The 23,874-nt window shown below is 40.5% G+C and overlaps 1 protein-coding gene across 1 annotated transcript in view; it reads right to left on the bottom strand.

Annotated features, from left to right (window-relative positions):
• Nucleotides 1-23,874, bottom strand: part of CAMSAP3 (calmodulin regulated spectrin associated protein family member 3) — a gene marked incomplete in the record, with an annotated part of 1,204,937 nt that overhangs the window by 534,418 nt on the left and 646,645 nt on the right. The window contains 1 exon segment of the mRNA XM_044084445.1: nt 6,973-7,128. Coding sequence (XP_043940380.1) covers nt 6,973-7,128 — 156 coding nt within the window.

The raw sequence follows: 23,874 nt of genomic DNA, 5'->3' as shown, positions 1-23,874 counted from the left end.
TTATCTGATTTAAAAGGTTATGCAGGCAAAGTAGAAAAGGATGATGAAACTGGGGGCAAGTCTGAAAGATAGAGAGAGACTTGGGTTTTGAATGAAAGCCCTCAAGAAGAGGGAACTGGAATTTAATGGAGAAAATTAATAAGGGAACCAAAGTACTGGGAGCAAAAAAATTTCGGCGGGGAAGGCAGCAGAGGGATACAAGGCTAAGCAGAAGTTTGGACTGCAGGTTAGAGACTGCCTTTCATATCAGGGACTGATAAAATACAGGCAAACACAAAGGGATGGGAGATTCTTAAGTGAAAGACTAGCTCTGCTGGGTTTATAGCCAAGTCAAAAAAAAAAAGATGGAATTAAAAAGGATAACTGGTAGGGTATACAAAATATTGCATATATACACAGCCAGCCTTAGGCATAGGCGAACTAGACGACCACCTAGGGCGCTGTACAGGCCGGCCTTGTAAAGGGGGCAATTTGTGTGTATTTATCTATTTATTTTAATTAATTTATTTTTCTTAATAAGAAAAGTAAATTAATTAAAATAAATAAACCATAGGGCACTGGAATCGTAGGGCGAGGAGGGGGAAGCGACCGCTCCTCCCACCTTTACAGCTGCAGGTTGGCCAGGACTGGAGGCTTCAAGAATAATAAAAAAAAAAAAAAACAGCAGTAGGGGCCAGTGTGTTACAAGCACCACTTGCGTGACTGCTTCTTATCACGCTGTGCTCCTTTCCAAACATGTTACCTTTGTAAAGGGCATTGTAAACTGTCTTGTTTTTTTTTCTGGTACCTCAACTTATTAAAAGTTAGCTAGTAAAGTGCTTTAGTAGTCCCTGGATGCGCCAAAGTTTTCTTTTATCTACATGTGTATGTATGTGTGATGACGGGGATTAGTAGAGTTTGTTCTAATATCAGGATTCTTTGAAATTCAACCACAAAAGGCATCAGTTATCCCGCTCCCTGGACCCTGCATCACTTATAGGTCTAAAAGGTGCCCGACAGTCTTAGTATCCCACCAGCTCCATCCACAAGTTCGAGTCCAATGTACAATACAAACAAGTACATACAGAATTAAAGAAAAAAGGATAATTCATGTGGCCTTGGTTTTACTTCCAGTATTACTGTTTTTGTGTAATCCTTTTCTACACCAGGGCTGGATCACTAACTCCTTTCCTACTCGGAAAGGGAATGTAAGGTACTGGAGCTCCCAAAAGGAGTTGGGGGGATGATTTTCGAATGGAATGTGCTGCAACACCCCCTTTCTAATATAGCCAAATGGAATGGGCAATTCAAAGATACCCTCGCCAAGTTAACCCCTTGTGATTTGCAGCGTAACATCACATAGTTGTAACACACCAATAAAGCTGCAATAAGGAAGGGGGGGGGGTGGAGTACTGTCGCTGATTTACAAAGCTCCAGTGAAATGCGATACAGTATGGTCTTCAAATAATGCAAATAGACTCAATCTCAGCTTTTATTGTACTGCGATGGCGGTGATCGTTAAGCAATGTTATTTTTGTTATCACAGTTTTACTTACGGTGTTTGCATATACATAATGCAACGGAGTTGTCATGAAATAACTGGTGCTGCTAGTGCAATCATTCTTTTTTGTATCATTTATTTTTTATTTATTTTATTTTTGTAAAACAAACACTATCCTGCCCAAAAGACTTCTACTTTGATGGCTCCTGTTTTCTTCTAAAATTAAACTATTTTCCCCATGGTCAGAAGCGTGCTTGCTTTGGTCCTTCTAACAGCTTCTCCGGTGTTTAAACCAAAGGAAACAATTACCACCATCCCTCTCTGCACCACACGCTCCAGAGACCTCAACCTCATTACTACAATCAACAGAACGTGCTGGAGGGACAGGTTTATTAGCCTGGAGACTGCCCAGTCTACGGAATTGACTACCCATATATGTCAGACAGAGCACCTCACTGGCCCTCTTCAAGAGAAATCTTGATGAGTGGATGGGAAATAGAAAATTCACCCCGGGGATCACTCCAGTGGCTCTACTCGACAGAGGCACTGGGATCTAAGCTCTGGTGGCATGATGTCAGGGTAATCCTATGGGCTAGGCTTGTAAAGGCTCCAGGGTCATTAGCCTAGTACACACCTATGAACCTATTTCATGTATATACATCACATGAATGATGTACATGCTGAATATGAATTAGATGGACATCTCCATCTCTATGAGATGTTGGCTTTATCCAAAGAGGCTGCAGCCCACCTCTATTCTTTTTAACTTGATCAAATAGTCTGGGGCAGCACTAATATCAGCAATTAACATGACAGATATCAAAGGTATGTCCTCATCATAATGGAAAATTTCTCTTAAATTCTGCTTAGAGTCAAGATACCCTATAAATTCATGACAAGGATGAAGACGGAACATAGCTCAACAGAGTAAGGCACAGCCTAAAATATTCTAAGGAGATGAGTGTACCAGCAGGGAAGGGGATAAATGAGCATATAATCTGAAGTTTTAAAGTTCTGGGATACCAAACAGGCAGGGGTGGGCATAGCTGGAAGTAGGAACAGTTTACTTGTGCAAGCAGAATGCAATAAAGTATTTCATTGAAGGTAGGCAGCCAAGGACCTTTAGAGATAGGCTGCACTGGTCCCTGGATAAGTGTCACTGGTACACTATAGTATGATGAGGTTGATTTGTACCATAAAGAAGAGACCACTAAAGTTGATTGGCAGAAGTTAATAATATGTTCTATATAAAAGTAAAATATAAACTTACTGATGACTGATTCTTTGATGAGGCTGACAGGTAGTTCTTAAAGAGAGTAACTTATGGATGGCCAAAGACTGAACTCAAAAGCATCATTTGCCTGAAGTTTAACCTGCCGAGGATCTCAAATACATGACTTTCAGACCTGCCGAGGCTCTCAAATATATGACTTTCAGACTTCATATCCTTCAGAAATGCAAGCTGTTCTAGCAACTTTAAGTTAAAAGTGTAATATTTAAAATCTGTCCCTGTTTTTATGGTCATTGCATCCACATCATGTCCAGATTTCTTGCAGTAAGATTGAGAGGTATGCATACCTCTCAACTATCCAGATTTTTGCCTCATATTTTTGGCCTGTTCCTCACAATTTTTTTCTGGTAAATCACTGAAGATTTAAATAACTAAATGTCATACATTTGAGTTTCAGCCTTCATTTCCTTCAGAAAATGCATGGTGGGTTGTAATGACAGATGTCTGACAGGCCTTTTATGGTTAAAATATTCTGAAACGGGTAGTTTTGTCATTATTGGTTCATACATTTTGTTTCATTGCTTACTGGAAAAATGTTCAAAACTACAAACTTAAAACATACTCTAAAAAGTGTAAATGTTTCTATGTGCAACTAGCTGTTTTTTGTTTATCAAAAGGCACACTGTGTTGTAAAATTCTGAAAGCAGTGTTAGTAGCATAATTGACTTTAGTGCAGAAGGCTGTGGATTCTACTCCCACACCATGTAGATGGAGTGCTGATATTGCATTATGCATATGATTGCTGATTATTTGGTGCATTATAAGGGGGATAGGGGTTCTACACTCCTGAGTATATCCTTTGTATGAGATGCCTAGTGACTATGAACTTGTTGGTCATTTCCTATTGCAATAGGTCATTTTCTATTGCAATATTACCAATTTTTAATGCACTATAGGCAATTAATTCTTCAAGGAAAGCAAGCACTGAATTTGTAGATAAAACATTGATATGTGAAGTTGTTTTGCCGGTAGCAACCTCTTCATTAGGTATGGATTTCTTTAACGTGGAATTCAGATAATTTTACATCTGCACAGATAGTGAGTATGGAGTAATATTGGTGGATTATAATGACAGAATTCCTGAGTGGCCTTTTATGGTTGAAAATTTCTGAAATGGGTAGTTATTGGTTCATACATTTTGTTTCATTGCTTATTAAAAGAATGTTTAAAACTACAAATTTAAAACACTAACAAGTGGTGCTGTATTATACAGAGAATATAATTCAATGCAATCAGGAAAGTGAATCAAAGAACAAATATACGTATGCATGGCCCTGTGTGCAAGGAGTCTGTTTTGAAAACAGCCCAAAGGTAAACTTAATTCTTCACTGGCCAGATGCATTTTCTATGAATGTGGGTTTTCATGCCGTTTCAATGAATATGAATTTTTCCATTTCAATGAATGTGAGTTTCAAGGGCAGAGAAGTTTACTGCTTATGCCAAGTCTGTTTTCATTGCGAGACTGTATTGTTTAGCAAATGGCTACCTGTGTTTGTGCTATTTCATTTCAATATCTGTAATGACTGTAGAAGCAAATAAGAGAATAGTATGCATGGTAGCTGGTGAGAAATAACCAAATAATAGAACACTGGAATGGCTGAGGAGGGGGCTGCTGCTGGGGGGAGGGGGTTGCTGCAGGAGCAGCTGCTCTGGGGGGCAGTCTATTACCCTGCCTAGGGCCCTATTTGACCATGATCTAGATCTGGCATTTAAAGTGGAAAATACTATGCAGAAGTAGTTGCAGTTAAAGATACCTTGTAATATAGTTATTCTTCCTATGCATTTAAATAATTTAAGGAAATGACTGGAGTGGCTTTCTTGGGGAGTGACCCTGTGGGTGTGGCTCAATAGGGGTGTTTCATGACTGTTGTGTGGGTGGGGCTTAAGGGGTGCCGGAGCACTACTTCGCCCAGGGTGTGCCATTTCGGCTAAGGCCGGCCCTGCATACACACACACACATATATACATACATATATATATATATATATATATATATATATATATATATATATAAAGAATCAACCAGAGGACTGGGAAGACAGAAGGCAAATCACAACTGAACAGCAGGAAGAAATTTGTAGAGCTCCCAAGTATGCAACAAAGTCCAGAACACTTACAATTTTTACAAGAACTTGTTCTGTATAGGTATTTTACACCCCAATTAGACTTCAGAGGGATTTTCTGAGGTAAGAAAACAAAGGTTGCAGATGTAATGGGGTAGAGAAAGGTAACTGGAAACATTTTTTGTGATATAAAGAGTTGGCAATTATTTTTTTAATTTTAAAAACACACTACACAGTACTTTTACAGAAAAGTTGGGGAACAACTGGATGTAACTTGTGGAGTGAGATGAGAAACAGGATCTGAACTGCCCAGAGACTGTAAAGCCTTTAAGTTTATTGCTACTGGCTACCAAAAAAGCAATTACTAGAAACTGGAAATCAAAATCGGTAGTAAACACAACCAAAGTTTTGAACATGTACAAGCGATAAAAGAAATGGAGGAGAGAGCTTTAGAAAAAGGGTAGCTGAAAAATTTCATAGAAATAAATGGGATTTTTGGCAACAATACCTGCAGAATAATGTTCAAGAGGAGGGTTTGAGGGAATGCATGCCTTGAGCAGTTTATGTAATGTTGAATAATGTATGTAAACTCATGTTGCAATATAAAATATGAGGATTTAATAAAGATGTTTAAAAAATGGCAGTGGATAGCATACTGTTACAAACAAGCCAATGTTTTGGACTGCTTTTCTAGAAGGAAAATCAAAAGTTGTGCTCTTTGGGACCTATACTGGACTAAAAGATCATGAAAAAACTGGCCATCAGATTGTCTATCAGACTGTCATTGCATGGGGTTTATGGTGATCTCTTACACCGACACCAGGTCGTTTGAAACTTGGTCCTATATTTTATTTAATTAGCCTACTGTAGATCTTACAAGTCTTAAGTGCAGCTCACATATCTGCTTCAGAAGACTGTGACAGATTTACTCTCAAACATTACACAGATTTTTCTGACTATATATCAAAAGAAGCCTGTGCAAAACACTCGGGGAAACACTTAATTTTACTTTCACTGCTGTAAAGAGCTCAAAGAAACCAAAGAAAAACTGGAATGAAGAGGTAATTTTTTTAAGTCTGAAAACTGAATTTTTTTTAATTTATAATAATCCTCAAAAGGAATGCATGTATTTCAAGAATGATTTAACCAACATATTTTACATAACACAATTTTAACTGGGTAAGTGAACCATTCCAGATTATGTTATGCTATTACTTCCAGTATTAAAAAAGTTGAAATAAAAAAACAGTCTGAGGAGAAGTTCTATTTCTAAATCCCAACAATATATAAAAGATGAGTCTCTAAGCTGGTTTCAGGGCTACATGAAATGCAGATTTTCCAAGTGGACTTTCAAGTGTGCCCAAAGTTCTGTTTTGCAACTTCTACTATTTAGTATCTTGAGTAACAAATCTGAATCATGCTACCTTTGAAATGTCTCCCAATGTATACAGAGGTATGCTAGCTCTGCTTTTTTGTAAGCATTGCACCCTTTCTAAGGAACAACTCATGCCCGGAATACCAATTCAGCAAGCAAAAAGCAGAAAAGAAATGCTAAATTATCCCATTAAGCAACACCTATCCACTCTCTGCCTACATGACCCACCTAAAAACATACTGAAAGTAGTAATGTTGCACTGTTTTACAAACTACATAATTTAAGCAGCAGCTTACCAAAGGCACTAATTCCATTTTCACTTGCTAACTACAAGACTCACCTAAACATATCCAGAATAGTAATGCAACAAGCCATTTACATTAGTACTCTGGCTACTACCGGTAACCTATGAAGAGCACTTACGGCACATTACAAAAAAATATCAGACCACATACAAACTATAGCACACTGCTAAAATGCTGACAGGCAAATCAGGATCCCAAACACTGAGGAAACCTCACAAAGCAAAATGGACCCCTAGATGTACTTAGCTTCTTACATCTAATAGTCTCCAGTGACAGTAACTACTGAATGACTTAAGAAATTATGCACCAAATGTTGACCCCTTATCCAGTCATCCAGTTCAGTCTGAAGGTCACTTTTTTCTGTTGTCAATAGCAGCGACTAGAGACAGCTCTATAAACAGAATCCCAGAATAACTTTGCAACTGCTGTAAATCACTGGAGAAGAGCTGAAGATGTACCTTGCTAACCCAGGACAAGATATTGTGTTCTAGAGTCCCAAGGCTTGGTGAGGAAGGGCTTGGGCTGAGCAGCTTGTCGGAGCTCGCAGTCATGGCACTTGTCATCTCCATCATGCGGATTGTCATCAGGGAGTCTATTACTGCCAGGTGTGCATTCTGTGGGGAGATAAAGACACAGATTTACTTATTAAACTTAGTACATCGGGGCTGCATTACCCATGTAAAAAGTTCAGTTGCAGACAATAACGGCAATTTAGGGTAAGATTTCCTTATACATGACACTACAGCAAATATCCACACAAATGGTACACAGTTCATTCACTCACCCTGAATGCACCAAACTTCTTAACTACTTATCTCAAATAAGATATCATGGAATTACCCACATTATCTTACTCTTAACAACAGATACTAATTCTGTATCAACACTGTGGATTCTATATGTACTATCTTCAAAACAGAGCAAGAATTCTGTACTCTGACTAAAAATGCTTTGTACATATCTGAAATGTACAGCCTTTGCAAACTAGCATTTTTTTTTTACTCAAAGGTAACCCTGAAGTGATCAATAGGACAACATACTGCTAACATAATATCATATAAGAATCTGACAGTACTAAACTATGAAAATTAAGACCCAAATTGATCAAGCAGTGATTTAAAGGCAGTTCATTTCACAGCCCTTACCATCCTAGCTTTGTAAATCTTTCTCTCCCCCTTTATTCTTATAGTGCAATAACTGGTTATACCAAACATTTCAGGGTACGAGAATAAGACCCTTCTGACCTTGTTAGTTATGCAGAATTACGCTCTCCAGACAGCTAAGAACTGGTTTTAGTACATTAAAGAACCACATGTTCTCTTACTGTAGCTAGCTTGGTGCCAAGGTGGCACAGAGAGCTCAAGGCCAACTGTTGCCCAGGTGACCAGACCTCAAATAACAGCATGGGCATATGTCAGAGCAGGCAGGGCATATGGGTATGCCTATCCCGGGGGCAGGTTATTCAATCACTCATGGAGGTCATGGCTTGGTACAATCCCAGGCTAGTTGAGCAGGAATGTTGAGAAGGTATGACTAGCCTAAGGCTCATGGTGGGTACATCCTTAGAATGTCACACTGCACTGATCTCCTTGTTTACAGATGTAACTTCTGATGTTAGCAGGAGGGGGTCTTTGACAAATCTTGGTGCATGCAGCATACATGACACTGTAGGGTACTACTACTACCCTGCGCCTCCAGTCCACCCCTCTGCTTCCCTACCCACTGGGTACCACTGGGATTGACACTGCTCTCCACTTCCCCTCCCATCCAGCAGCTCCACCCGAAGGTAGTACAGGGATAGGAAGTTCACAAAATTGGGTAGTACCAACCCAATTTATGGTTAAGCTGAAGCAAATGAGGGAAAACTCTCTCTGAAGTCCTACTGTCAGAGGTCTGTGCTTTGAATATTCTTTCATGCCACTGCCTTCTCCCATGCGTTGCATTTTGCGGCATCTAACTGCCTTAATGGTGCAGTGCATGCTTATATTCACTCCAATCTCTTAGTAACGCTGTGCTGCAAACATTGCACTATAAAATCAGTTTCCTGGTGTGGCCTCAAGAACAAAGCATAATATTCCACAAGAGTCCTCCAACCACCATAACATGGAGGACAACACCCACATTTCCACAGTCCATAAATCTGGCAACATGCTCTTCAGCATTTTATTTGTCCTTTGCAAATGCCATCTCACAGTCCACAGTGTGGATTAGCCTGAAAAGATCTTTTTTCTTTTTCCTTACTTATGTTTTAGAAATGTTCCTAGAATATATGTTGTCCTTTGATTTTCCCCAGTCGCATTTCATAATGAACCTCAGATGACAGTTACTTGGCCTCAAACACTTCATCATGTTACAATTCTGTCCTCCTCTCACACCAGTCGCAGCACCCTGGCCCCCCTCCATAATGATGTAATCAGCAGACTATTTACTACGTGTTAAAGGGATTATCTTTTTTGCTACCCCCGGTGTGACATTAGTTACAAATTAAAACTATGCTGAGCAAGACCAGTCCCAGCAGCAAACTCTCTGGCATCGGACTGACATTTTGCTTAACAGTTCAATACTACACCATCAATAGCCTGGCTTAGTGGCACAAAGGGATGGAGTCTTTATTGCGACCCAGATGACTGAGGTTCAACTAGCAGGCTTGGCACTAGGGGAATGAAATAAGAGGGGAAAGAAGTGATGGGATATGTCCTGCTCACCTATCCTATGAGCTGGGGAATGTTGTCAGTGTTTGGGAGCCAAAAGGAAGTATGATTTCTCAGATGAAGACTGGAAAAACTACTTCCTGTGTTTGAAAGAAGGGTCCTGTCTGCTTACCGCCAAAGTCCCTTGTGGAAATTAGGGGCATCCAACTCTGACAGCCCATTGCACTTCCCCCTTCAGCTCTGCACACTAGGAGTCACCGGAAAACATAGAGCTTAAGCTGAAAACCCTTGAACCAGACCTTATGGTTGTCTGAATGATTGTCCCCCCTAATTGATGATTGTCCCAGTGATGGGGAACAAACGAGTTAATTGGCCATGAGGAAGCTGATGGTTAGTAGGCAACAAGGGTAAACACCATAAAAAAATAAAAAAAAAATACACCATCCACAACCTATGTGTAAATCAGTTCCTTTGCCACCTCGCAAAGTTACCCCACATTATGATCTTTAGGTTTTTCACTTTACTCCTGCGAGGTACTGTTTCCAAAGCATTTCTAAAGACAAGTAACATATGAATGCAAATGTCCAGTACATCAACAGCTCATATGCAAAACACACAGCAATTCAGACTTGTATGCAACACAAATAAGCACTAGGAAATACCGCATATAACCCTTTAATTATATACCCACTGCAATACATTCATTTTACACAACACATCAGTACATACCTACAAAAATGTACCTGCAGCAATAAGCTTATACATTAACTGATAGTACAAATAATTAACATTCCAAATAAGCATAACTGACTGAATAGAAAAACTGTCCTCATGCTAAACTCTACTACTGCTGTAAACAATAAATTAACTTGCATGCACTTTTTTTTTCTTTAATTTACAGCCATAAACTCTACAATTTCACAAACACTGTTGGAAAAGGGGGGGGGGTCAATGCCAGGCTTGGCTTGCACTGTTAAGAGGCAGTTGTGTGGGGCAAAAAATTGTCAAAAGTCTTAAAAACAGTTTTAAATCACACGAAGTTGTGTCTCCACAAATGGAGCTATTATTTTATGTGACATTTTTTCTGCATAAGCATCTGCTAATTAGCAGCAGACTGATTTTGAAGTGATCTAATTAATTATATGCAGCTGCATAAAGCAGTAAGGAAATAATTTTCCAACAGTCAGTAGTGAAAAGCATGCGCATTTAAAGGCAGCGGCACAAACTGCAGCTTCTATTGCTGGAAGTTCTACAGCTTAGCGATGCTCTGCTGCACTGACCACGCTACATTTTAAGCAGTTGACCAGCAAAGAACAGCAAGGGCTACTAAATTAACACAACTTGCGTCTGCAGCAAGGTACAATGGATATTGAAAAGCAGAAGGCTATAGTGCAGGAGACAAGGAGGTCAGTTACAATGCTTGTTGATGCTTTTTTCTGGGTTAGGATACAGATCAAAATGACCAATTTCAGATCCAGTCCAGGTGGCAACAGATACAAGAGTTGATGCAAAGATACAAAAGCAAAGCAGATAGCAGTACCACTCCAAGTATAATACGCAGGGGTCCTACACAAACACAGATATGGAATTTACAATGAAAAACTGTAGAGCAAAAATCAATGATATCTGTATATGTACAAGGCTTTTAGTAAACCAAAATGGACAGTAGCATAGTTAAATAGAATGAACTAGGCTGTTAGGTGACATAGCCAGCAATAAAGAATTTAACTGGTTACGAATTAAGCTGTTGTCTGAAACTAGGGTAATTAAGGTGGTCTTTTAGGTAGTGAAGAAGACAGCTCAGCAAAGTTTGGGTACCCAGAAGCAGCAGCTGTGGTTATTTTTTTTAACTTTTTTTATTTTAACACCTTTATTGAATTATTATTTATGGCACAGACAAACATACAGTTACATAAAAAACAAAACCAGACTAACGTTCACAGTTACACACACTATATATATATGTACATTCTTCTGTACAATTATCAGTCTAACATGACATAAATTGCTCAATTCCTGCCTTCCCTTAAACCTCAATCCATCCCCAAAACATTACCTTGCATGCATTGTTTCAATAATTTCCATTTTTTTCTATATAATTACTTCTTACCCTTTTCTAAAGATCCCACTTCTAGTTCGTTTATCTCTGCTACAATATTCAACTACTTCAAATACAGCTGGTTTAGACTTTGACTTCCATTTTCTAGTCATTGTCTTTTTTGCCAGCCACTAGAATGAAACTTAGCAAGGCCTTACTATGTCTAGGCAGTTCAGATCCTGGTTCCCAGCACCCCCCCCCAAAAAAGAAAATAATTTCCTTAGTTACACCCATTTACTCACCCAACATTTCTGACAGAGTACTCTAAGGAATTTTTAACGTCTGCCAACTTATTATACTTTCAAAACATATGTTCCCAGTTAACACTTTTTCCTCAGGTAGATGTCAAATATTAAATTTGTAATGGGGAAGAAAGTCTTTGGAGTCTGCTTGAGGTATAAAAATACCTTTGCAAACACTTCCAAGCAAAAATCCTAAATCTTCTAGACATTGTTGCATATTTGGGAGCCATACATATGTCCTCCCACTGTTTCCTTCTGAGTTGTATAATCTGTCTCTTTCCAATCATTTATAACCTCCCTCTAATTTATTCTTATAGTTATCATGCAATATTTATATGCCCTACTAATTATCTTTTTTTTTTTTTTTTTTTTTGAACAGCAGCTTCTGTTCCAGATTCAACTAAAAATGCTACCAGAGCAGGTCTTTCACTTAGGATTCCCTGATCCCCTTCTCTTTGGCTATATTCTGATATCAATCCCGGACAGGGAAGGCAATCGCTAGCCTGCAGTCCAAATATCTTCTTGGCCTCTTCCCATTCTATTACCCTTCCTTCTCTAGTTATTTGCTCTCAGTACCTTTGCTCCTTTGCCAGTTTTCTCCAGTAAATTCCAGTCCTCTTTCATGTGGAACTGCAGACATCCCTATTGGAAGAATCTCCTTTTGCATTCTCGCATCGGCTTAGTTCTAGAATAATTTCTGCTACTTTATGAAAACGGCGGAGAGGTTGGCACAGTGGCATAGTGGGTAGTGCTGTCACCTCACACCAAGAGGTTCTCTGGTTCGATTCTCAGCTGGGGTGCCTCCAGTATTCAGTCTGCATGTCTTCCCTGTGTTTTCGTGGGTTTCCTCCAGGTACTCTGGTTTCCTCCCACATTCCAAAGATATGCAGTAGGTGGACTGGATACTCTAGATTGGCCACAAGGTGCGAGTGTTCGTCTGAGTGTGTGTTGTGGAAAACTACCATGGCAGGGTTAGCCACCCGGTGGTGTAAACATTTGCTTTAAATGATTGTCACGTTGAAGTGGTACCCTGACCCCATGTACACAGGAAAAGGGATTGTAGATGAATGGATTCAGTAAGGCTGTTATTTTCCTTAAGGATCTGCATTTAAAAATCTCTCTCTCCTTATTTCTTGCATTTCTCCCCTGCTTCTTCATCATCCCTTTACACTTTGAATTATAGCTTTCTATTTGTGTTAAGTGCACGAGTCTTAATTGTGTAGCTTTAAGAGATCCCTTCAAATCAGTAATCCAAAACCACCTTGTTCTGTTGGAATGATCAACTTATCCCACTTAACCCTTGTCCTCCTCCCCTCCCAGATAATATCCTTTAACTCTTTTTGTAATACCACGAAAGAAAGTTATGAGATTTGTATATATATGTTTTTTAAAAATATGTTTTTTATATATATGTATTCTGTTTCTTTAATTTAATTTGTAATTAATTAATAGTAATCACTTAAGTATTGGTAGGGGAGTGTCTTTCGAAATGTATTTAAAGTGAGCTATTAGTCATTGTGGAACTTTTACTCTGTAAAGGCAAGTTTTGCCGAGGCGCTAGAGAAAACTAATTGTGTTGTGTTTTACCTTCAAGTGGATTAAATATTTATCCAGACGTGCAGTGGAGTCTTTCTTTCGTGGTATTACAAATAGAGTTTTGTACCTTCCTTTGGTGGTTTTTGCATCCTTTAACTCTTTATTACTGTCCATAACTTCTCCTCTGGATGCTAAAAACATGCCTGTTCTGTGTGCAAGACTAAAGTGACTAAAAACATTTTACTGTTTGTATCCTGCCAACCATATGCATAAGAGAGAGGTTACAGTTTCTCTGTTTTTGTATTAACTTTTTAGTTTCTTCCCACATATCCTTAGCTGGCAAAACCCATAACCAAATCCTTTTTAATCCACACTCAGATACTTCATTTTATCACATCCCCCAAAATATGGGTATTTTTAGACCAATTGTGTGGGTACATAGTTTACAGCCATAACCTTTTTTTTTTACCTTCATTAATTTTATATCCCCAAAAAAAGACAGAACTGTCTCAGAATATTCCACAACACTAAGATGTCCTTTTCTGGTCCAGTTAGCTGCAAAATAACATCATCTGCAAACAAAGCCAACTTTTCTTGAACAATATCAATTATATCCCTGAATTTCTGAGTGCTTTATTTTCTTTGTCAGTGGTTCTAAATATAATGTAAATAACAAAGAGGAACGAGGACACCCCTTGCCTGGTTCCTTTGCTCAGACACAACTTCCCAAAGAACCCTTCCACTTTGATTTTTGCCTCTGACCCTTCATACATCCTTCTAATTAACCTTACTATTGAATTAGGAAATGTATATGTTTCTATTGCCCTTCTCATAAAATCCTAGTCTGCCAAATGCTTTCTCTGCATCAAGAGTCACCAATAACAGCGGCACTTTTGCTTCCCTCTGGATCATAAACATTCTATTAATGTTGTCAAATATTTGCCTCTCCACAACAAAACCACATTGGTCCATATCTATCAGTTTTAGCACCACCTTTGCCATTCATTAGCCATTATAGACATACACTTTAAAATCATGGTTTATAATTGAAATGGGCCTATATGAAGCAGGTTCAGATGGGTCTTTACTGTCTTTAGGTAGTATAGAAACCACAACATTTTTCCAGAATGTTGGTGTCCCCCCCCCCCCCTTTTATAATATAGTTAAACAAAACCTTCTAGAGTAGACCTTTATCTCTTTCTTCTCTCCTTCCACCAGAATACCATATATTCCTGAAGACTTTCCTGCAGATTGGTTACGCATCACAATTTTCATCTTATCTATTTACAAATTTTCATAAAGTTTATGAAATATCTCTAATACCTCTATAGGATCTCTGTTTATTTTTCTTGTTATAGGCTCCCTAAGTTTGGCAACAACCATTTCTACTTTATGTTGCCCAAGTCATTCGGACAAAAGTTTTTGTGCTCTTAATAGCAATCTTTCTAAGCTCGTGCAGATTATCCAGGTACTCTCTTATTTTCCCTTTAGCACTCCACAACTGCACCTTTTCTTGTTTTGCAAGACACCCTTTACTTTGTAGTACTTTAACCTTTATCAGCCCTTTGCAGTACTTTAACCTTTATCAGCCCCTGTAAATATTATTACTTCCTCACCAGATATCTCTACCTCTTATTTCTACACTGTTTTTAAACTACACTTTCATTTTTATCCCTCTCACTAGCTATAACTTCTGGAGTACTTTCCATCTTTCCTAAATACGCCTGGATAATTTCTACTACCAGTTCCTTAAATTCTTTTCTTTTTAAGAGGTAGGTGTGGAAGTTCCACTGTCTCATCTTTACCCTGCATTTTTATCTTAGTAATTATTGGAACATGATCTGAAACAGTTACTGGATGGGTATCAAAGTTCTCAATTAAATGGGCAATGTTCCTATGAAATATAACTTCTAAGTCTAGCTCAGTTATTGTACCTTGAGGAATAACATGTAAATTCTCTCCAAGTTTCAGCTACTGAATTCACGTCTTTCATACTAAATATTTTCATACATTTCTAGGTCCCCCAAACCCATCTCCACTGTTGCAAATCAAATTCCCCTCAAGTTCTGGTTAGTTCTTGAGGGTTTGCTGAATAGTAGCAGACTGTGTGTACTCGTAGGCTATAGGGAGGAATGGTGGGGAGCTTGGCAGTGAGGAGTGTGAAGGTGTCAAAATGGAGAACCTTTAAAGGGGATGACCATGGCAGGTCATCAGCTCTTTATTTTACAGAAAGCCACTTGGCTTTTTTTCTTTTTTTAGTGTGTGACAGTAGTCAATCATGGGTTGTGATAAGGTGACTGATTATGTGGGAAACAGATTAAACAGTTGTCATATTTTTGCGAGAAGATGCAGCAATCACAGGGAGTCCATACTCCAATAACCCTTACCTGTGGCTGCTCATGCAGATGGTGAAAGGAAGTGAGACCTCAAGGGCTCAGAAGACCTAGAAATGTAATGTTCAGTCCATCCAAGGGCATAAGTATTGAAATGAGGTTGTGTTTTAACTGGGATATTGCACTGGTCATACATGTTACGGAAGGAGTTGATATTTGCAAGTTTTGAGTTGGTACCAAAAACTGTGGACTGTGTTTTCTTAGAGTTGAGACAGGAAAGCAGAGAGAGAAGGTCATGTTGTAGCTAGTTCTGTAAATCTGGGTGAGATTTACCATAAGTAATAAAAAATGAAAAAAAAAAAACCACATCAATAAGACTGAATGCAATGCATCTTCTGCCTCACCATACCACAGGACATATAATGAAAGATACAAGTTCAGTAGAACACAGCAATGATATTACTACCTCAGCTGCTGGGGACATCAAACAGAAACAACTAAGCAAATGGTCAGGTCTCCTAATTCTAACCACTTCTCATTAACTTTGTAGCAGTGGTTAGCCAAGTATTTCTTTTAAGTTATACACCACTGTTCCCAGACTACATAAAAGCATTACTAAAAAAAAAAAAAGCAGCAGCAAATGTTCTAGACAGTCCACCACACACAGTCAAAGTGCTCTGTATCACAGGCAAACTGTCTTCCTTTTTAAGGCTAAACCCCACACTAGAAAACAATAAGGGAAATGTGAAATATGTATGCCTTAATTCTGACAAAGTACATTGACATTCTTAAACAAGCCAGCAGAGGGCAGTAGAAAGCTTTTCTGCATGCAGCAAGGCCCACAGTGTTCTCCACCCTCTGTTATCTGCCCTACCATAAAGAAAAGTGGAGGTTTACAGTACAAAAAGACACATAGCGTCCCTACCTTTACAACAAAAAGCTAACAGTATCTTCCACACACCCACCCTCCCCTTCCTAATAAGAACAGCCTTATATAGTACAGTTGTGTACACTTACCATAAATGTAGATGTTCAAGTGTATTCACTGTTGCAGTCATTACATTTGGGTAATCCTGCTGGCAGGTTGCCCTCAGCCGGCCTGAATTCCAAAGTCTTGGGTCCTGCGTCGGCTGCTGTCGCCCCTTCCCTGACGTCAGAGGTATAAAAGAAGCAGCCAACGCCATTTTCTTTAGTTTTTCTTGCCCCAGATGTCAGGTACCCCCAAAAAGGGTTGCCAAAATTTATATATGTATAAATACATGCACCAGTATAAAATTCACCTTCATCTACAAGAAAATACACCACATAGGTTGTATAAATCAGAGAAGGAAAGATAGGTTCCATCAGAAGAAAAGGGGGATGGTGGGTGGGTAACCTGGACTGCAACAGTGAATACACTGGAACATCTACATTTATGGTAAGTGTACACAACTGTACTATGTTCTTCGTGTTTCACTGTTGCAGTCATTACATTTGAGTAAAGTCCAAAAGCTATGGTTGGGAGGCTGGAGCTAAACAGCATTAGGAGCGGCTATGAGGCCCTGCAGAATTGCAGTGGCAAAGCCTGCCCTGGATTTAGAGTAGAATGGCAGATGATAGTGCTTTGTAAAGGTGTGCACTGAACTCCAAGTAGCCGCCTCTAAAATGTCTCTGGTTGGAACTCCTCTAAGAAAAGCTGCTGAAGTGGCTGCAGCTCTGGTTGAGTGTGGCCTAATGCCCTTAGGTACTGACTTGCCATGGTGTACATAGCAGAAACAAATGCAGTGGCCTATCCACTTTGAAATAGTCTGCTTTGAGATAGCCTTTCCTTGTGATCCTGCAGCATATGTCACTAGTAATTGCTCTGTGTTTCTGAAAACTGTGGTTCTGTCCAAGTAGAATCTAAGCTGTCTGTGTACGTCCAAATAATGCAGAATTCTCTCCCCCTTGTTCTGTGGATTTGGATAAAAGGTTGACAGGTGAATAGTTTGGTTGAGAGCCACACTGGACACCACCTTAGGCATAAATGTTGGGTTTGTCCTCAGAGAGACCCTGTCTGGATAAAAAATGATAAAAGGTTCCACAGCCATGAGTGCCTGTAGCTCTGAAACTCGTCTCGCAGAAGTTATTGCTAGGAGCAGAGCTGTTTTCCAAGATAAAAACTTTATATCAGCAGTAGCAGCTGGCTCAAAAGGAGGCAGGGTGAGTTTTTCCAAGACATAGTTGAGGTCCCATGCAGGCATTGGTGATCTCCTTGGAGATCTTACATTTTTGGCTCCTCTGAGGTACTGCTTTAATAAGGGATGAGAAAAGATTGGTGGATCTACATTGTAATGAGCCGAAATGGCAGAGGCATGAATTTTAGTAGATGAAAAAGATAGGCCTTTGTCCAGCATCTCAGTTAAGTATTGCAAAATCTGAGGAATATTTGACACAGCTGTATCAGCTCCTTGTGCCTGATTCCAAGCACAGAATCTCTTCCATTTTCCAGCATAAGATTTTCTAGTACTAGGCCTACTGGCTTCCAAAATGTCATCCATCACAGCTTTACTGAGAGGTGTGTTTTGTATGACTACATTATCCGCCATGCTGTCAGGTTTAAAGTCCTGAGTTGGCTGTGCAGGATCTGACTGTTTTGCTGGGACAGTAGCTGAGGTACTTGAGGTAAGGTCCAAGCTGGGCATGGAGACAAGCTCCTTAGTATTGGATACCAGTACTGGTGGGGCCAGTCTGGGGCAATCAGTATCATCTTTGGCTTCTCCTGTCTGACCTTTAGGAGTACCTTGGGGAGGAGAGGCAGAGGGGGAAATGCATATACTGATAGGTTTTTCCAGCTGAAAGATAGGGCGTCCACTTTCCATGCTTGTCTGTGATAAATCCTTGTGCAGAATCTTTTTAGTTGGTAGTTGTGAGGGGAGGCAAATAGATCTATGCCCGGGAATCCCCATTTTCTTGCTATGCTGAAGACTTGTGGGTCCAGGTGCCACTCGTGGGGATCCATGAGGTTTCTGCTTAGTTTGTCTGCCAGAGTATTTTTCCTTCCTGGCAGGAATTGTGCCTGCAGATGTACTTGGTAAGTCAATGCTGTGTCCCACAAAGTCATGGTTAGTCTGCAAAGGGGGTAAGAATGTGTGCCCCCCTGCTTGTTTATATACCACATGACTGTGGTGTTGTCTGTCTTTATCAGTAGTTGCCCTGGATGAAGTAGGTCTTGAAGGCTGTCAGGGCATTTTGAACTGCTAGCATCTCTTTTTGATTGATATGTAAATGCATTTGGTTTGAGGTCCATGTGCCCTGAATGCATCTTCCTGCCACGTGGGCCCCCCAGGCATAATCTGATGCATCCATTGTTAGTGTCTGCCTGGCTGGGGGTAATGTGAATGGCTGTCCCTTGTTTTGGTGACAAGCCTTTGCCCACCATCGAAACTCCTGTTACAGGCAGGGAATGAGAGTAATGATTGCTTCCAGGCTGTGGCAATATTGAGTTCAAACACTTTTTAGGTACCATTGAAGTTTCCTCATATGCAGTCTTGCACATGGAATTAGTAGGATGCAGGATGCCATGAAGCCCAAAGCCTGCAGAATTTTTCTTGCAGATAACTGGGCCTTTGTTGCCAACATTTTGAAATAGGTAGTCAGTTGCCTTTGTTTGTCTGGCGTGAGATAAGCCATCTAGGCAGTTGTATTTAAGCTTGCACCCAGGAATATTATCTCTTGAGAGGGTACTAGTTTTGATTTATTTTCGTTGACTGTGTACCCTAGGCATGTTAGAAGTCTTTTCACAAACACCAGATGCTGTAGAAGAATGTCCTTGTTCTCTGCTTGAATTAGACAGTCGTCCAAGTAAGGATATATTTGTATTCCTCTTTGTCTGCAGAATGCAATTACTGGTGCCAGGCACTTTGTAAAGACCCTGGGCACAGTAGATAAGCCAAAGGGCAGTGCAGAGAATTGGTAATGTATTGAACCAGCCTTGAATCTGAGGTATCTTCTGCATATTTGTCTGATTGGGACATGCAGGTATGCCTCTTTTAAGTCTAAAGTCACAAGCCAAGCGTTCTTGCCCAGCATGGGCAGAAGCAGCTGCAAAGTCAACATCTTGAATTTTGGTATATCCAGGAATGTGTTCAAAATAGACAGGTCCAGTATTGACCTCCAGGCCTTGTCCTTTCTGGGTAGCAAGAACAGTCTTGAGTAAAAGCCTTGTCCCTGCTCTTGCTCTGGTACTTATTGAATGGCCCCCATGTCCATGAGGGATGAGACTTGTTTTTGTGCCTCTGTCCATTGATTTTTTGGCAGATCTGGCCAGCCGTTTGCCTTTGGCAGGGTATGGAATTGGAACTTGTAGCCTTGTGACATGATATTTAGGACCCACTTGTCCTGGGTTATAATGTGCCAATTTTGAGAAAAAAGTGCTAATTTTCCCCCTAAGGGTGCTGCCAGGAGATAAGTGCTTGGTGCAGGCAGGGGGAAGTCATTGGGACTGTTTCCTGTATGGTTGTGATTTGTCTTCTCCAACTTTGGAGGTAGAAGCCCCCCATTGCTTTGAGCGGTATGAACCTTGCGCCTGGGATCTGCCTCTAGGGTGTCTGGATCTGCCCCTTTGAGGTCTGTCTGACACAGGAAAGGACCAATTCTTTGTTGGCCAGTGTCTACTAAACCTAGGTGGCTGTACTTGTAAAAAATCTTTGACCGTTTGCATAGATTTAGCTTTGTCCTCCATTTTCTTTAACACCAAACAAAGTAAATCATGCTGTAAAAGTGCATCTAATAATTTAACTTTAACATGATCAGGCAGATTTTGTTCCTTTAACCAATCATGCCTAATTACAGAACCTGTAACTGCAGCCCTGCAGGAGGCCTCTACAGAATCAAACCCACATTGCAAAGTATGCTTTCCAACTTGTTCAGCTGCATGCAATAAATCCTGCATGTCCTTGTTTTCTGCACATTCAGAGTTTAACAACATTTTCTGTTTAAGCAATGCCATGACATATTGCTGATATTTAAGCATATAAAACTGACAGTTTAAGGCCCTTATAGCCAAGGTAGCAGATGTGTATACCTTTTTTCCCCATATCCAGTGCCCTAGAATCTTTGTCAGAGGGGGTAGGGACAATGTCTAACACAGGTGGGATGGCTAGTGGCTTGTGTTGAGGTAGTAAAAGGAAATCCCTGAGCCTGTTTTTAGATTCTGAAAAATCTTGGCTCTCCCAGTGGAAATGCTCCCTCATTGTATGTAAGGTTTCCACAAAAGAATAGTCCTCTGGAGGAGAAGCTAAAGGTATAGATTCTTCAGCATCAGAATCCTCATAGGGGGAAAGAGAAAATTCCTGATCAGAAGAAATGGAAACCTGATCGGAAGATTCATAGTCAGTCTCCTGCCTAGGCCTCTTATCAAGAGGGAGATGGGAACCCCTGATCAAGGTAATCAAGTCTTCGGCCATTTTGAGCATCTGTTTTTTGGGCATAGAGGCCTGACCACATGGCTCTTGAGTTTGTTTCTTTGCTTTGGAAGGTGCTTTAGTTTTTGCCTTTGAAGCTGAAGTCGGTTTGATGTAAAGATGTTTAGGTCTGAATATACCCTCAGAAGCCGGTGTCTGCTCAGCGGCTCTGGACCCATGTGAAGGGATAATATCCGAGGCTCCAATACCTTGAGTTTCTAGCGGCATGGCCGACTCCACGTGGGAGTCGGTAACGGCCTGTGCCTCTAAAGTAGCGGGCATCAGGGGCTGCGAAAGCGTCTCACTGAGGACCGGCAAACTGGCGACTGGCTTAGGAGAAGCTTCGTCGTCGGTTTTGGGCCTTGGTTGTCCATCTCTTTCCTTTTCTTTGCGTTTCTTGTTAACTCCGGTAGTCGGATGGCTATCCGACGACATTTCTGGATAATTAAACCGGCATCCTAAATAGTTTAAAGCAAAATCATACCGACGCTTAATAGTACGTTGGTTAAATCTAGCACAAAACCGACAACCAGAAACGTTGTGATCAGGGCCTAGGCAAGGAATACAGTAAGAATGAAAATCCTTATGAGGTATTTGCTTCCCACAAGAAATACAATTATTAACTTTTTTTGACATCGGTCTGGAGCAAGAAAAAAGTTTCCCCAACAGGGTACTTAGCTTTATTGAAGACTTCGGATCTGAAACTCTAACACGAAAATCTCAGGAGTCGGCTGACCGGCACTTGCGAACTGCTTCTGCTTCGGGCACTGCGAGGCAAGAAAGACCAAAGAAAATGGCGTTGGCTGCTTCTTTTATACCCTTGACGACCTGACGTCAGGGAAGGGGCGACAGCAGCCAATGCAGGACCCAAGACTTTGGAATTCAGGCCGGCTGAGGGCAACCTGCCACCAGGATTACCCAAATGTAATGACTGCAACAGTGAACCATGAAGAACATCTGTCCAATTAATTCCTTACTTAACATATTGTTTTTAACGTATTAACTTTTAAGGAACAGTGATTTAATTCAATCATTCACCATACCTCCTATGAAGTACTTTCCTTTATTTCCCAAGTACTGCTGATTAGGATCTTAAACTAGCATCCCCCTTTGTCCTCATAGCACTCTTTTCAAAAATTATGTTACCCATTTGGATGCTGAACTGTCTTAAAGTGTGTTAAAGTTTCTATAATTTCCCTCATGACTATGCTACATTCACTTCTGTCATTCTCACTCCCTATCACTACATTTGAGAGAGACCATGTACTATGTTTGCTCACCTCTATGAACTTCCCCATCCTGTAATAGGTTTCACTGATATGGTTTTCATAACTCCAAATTGGGAGGGTGGCCTAATGGCTAAGGTGTTTGCCTTACAAACACAAGGCACAGGGTTTGAATCTCACAGGGGATAACTGGCTAGGCTTAAAATGGCTCACAAGGGCAGTTAGCCTAGTACTAACCCTTGAACCTTGAAGTACAGCTACCACTCGCATGCCTTATGCTACATATCCTGCTGGAACCCCTCATGGGGATCAAGCCAGAAAGTGATGCAGCAATATAAAATTGCAAGGCACTACAGTCACCCTTGTCAAACACTACTAAACTGATTGGGTCTGATGCTTATTAAAACTCCAAAATGGGGGGGGGGGGTCAACAGCGGCCAAATCAGTGTGGTGCTACCACTCTGCCAGGCACTAAAGTTCAGGAACTACCCACCACTCTATTTCAATGTATATTTTTTTACTCCCCTCCCATACAGCCAACCATCACAGCTTGCCCCATTGCCCCATCCTACAACGGATCTACTTACCCCTCCTAATCTCCCCCCAAGGTTGGGGCTGATGAGATTCAATAGGGCATCCCAGGAACTCACATCATCCTTGCTGTTGTGGGGGGGGGGGGGGGTTGTAAAGACCTATCCTCATTCCACTCCCTTCCCCTTAATTCACCTATGTCCAAAGGCTACTTCCCTCTAGGACCTTGCCTCCCTACAGGACTACCAAGACAAATGCCCTACCCCCTGATAGGCACAGCTATCACTTACTGTCAGCTCTTTAGATGCCCAAGCTGGTAATCAAACCCATGTCACCTGGGCCATAGTTACGGCTTTATCCCTCTATGTTGCAGTGCTGACCAATTCAATACAAAACTCAACTGCTAAGAGAACAAATTAAGGTACAACCATGAACTCTGGTTGGAACAAGGAGACATCTCAAGGGCAGTTTTTAATACAAATCAGAAACTCACAGAAGTACAGATAATGGACATTCTAGACCTTAACTGTATTCTGAAAACATAACCAGTGTTAGAAATATGCTGAAATGCTCTGTGCAGTTCATTAGTTAAGATTAGCTTACACTCGCACCATACCACATACTAAGCCCTCTCACAAACTATTAACCCACCTACCCATCACGCTTCACACCACATGCTACCTGACACAAAGGACTCCATTTCTTATACACCTTCTCATGTGATGTGTGCTCACGTCTTCTACCTAGTAAAAAATTCAAAGTCCCTAACCTTGTATAAAATATATGACAATGTTCAGTGTAGTCTGCCTTACACCAAACAGATGTGTATTACCCCTTATTGACACACTAGCAACTAAACAGACTACAATGACATTCTCCACATACACAGGTTTTTCCAGCTATTATTTTATATGACTGTTACTTTATGGCTACAGCCCTTTGCAGCCCGTGTTTTTGATTTACTCTTTATGCTTACTGTCCCCTACAGTCAATGTGCAGCATAACACTTCTTGGCAGATGGCTGCTTCTTCACAGTTAGTACTTTCACGTTTAAGTATTAGCTGGAGACAAATCGACCAAGGAGTATGCCTTTCGGCTACTATGATCTAGATTTTTGTATTTTTTCTTGCTTCTGATCTAGTCTTAACTCAGAGTACAATTCTTGATTGACTAATTTTTCCCATCCCTACCAAGTCCTGTTCATCGCCATAAGGGAGCTCAAGTCTGTCTGGGCACTCAGGGAGTGCAAGACAAAGAGATAATTACAGATAGAACACCAGCTGACTGTCGGGGTAAAACACACACACACACACACACACA

This window comes from Protopterus annectens, chromosome 9.part0, assembly GCF_019279795.1.
Source record: "Protopterus annectens isolate FY-2018-M chromosome 9.part0, PAN1.0, whole genome shotgun sequence".
Taxonomy (NCBI): domain Eukaryota; kingdom Metazoa; phylum Chordata; order Ceratodontiformes; family Protopteridae; genus Protopterus; species Protopterus annectens.
Note: the sequence above shows the minus strand (reverse complement) of the source record. Positions and strands in the feature narration are given on the sequence as shown.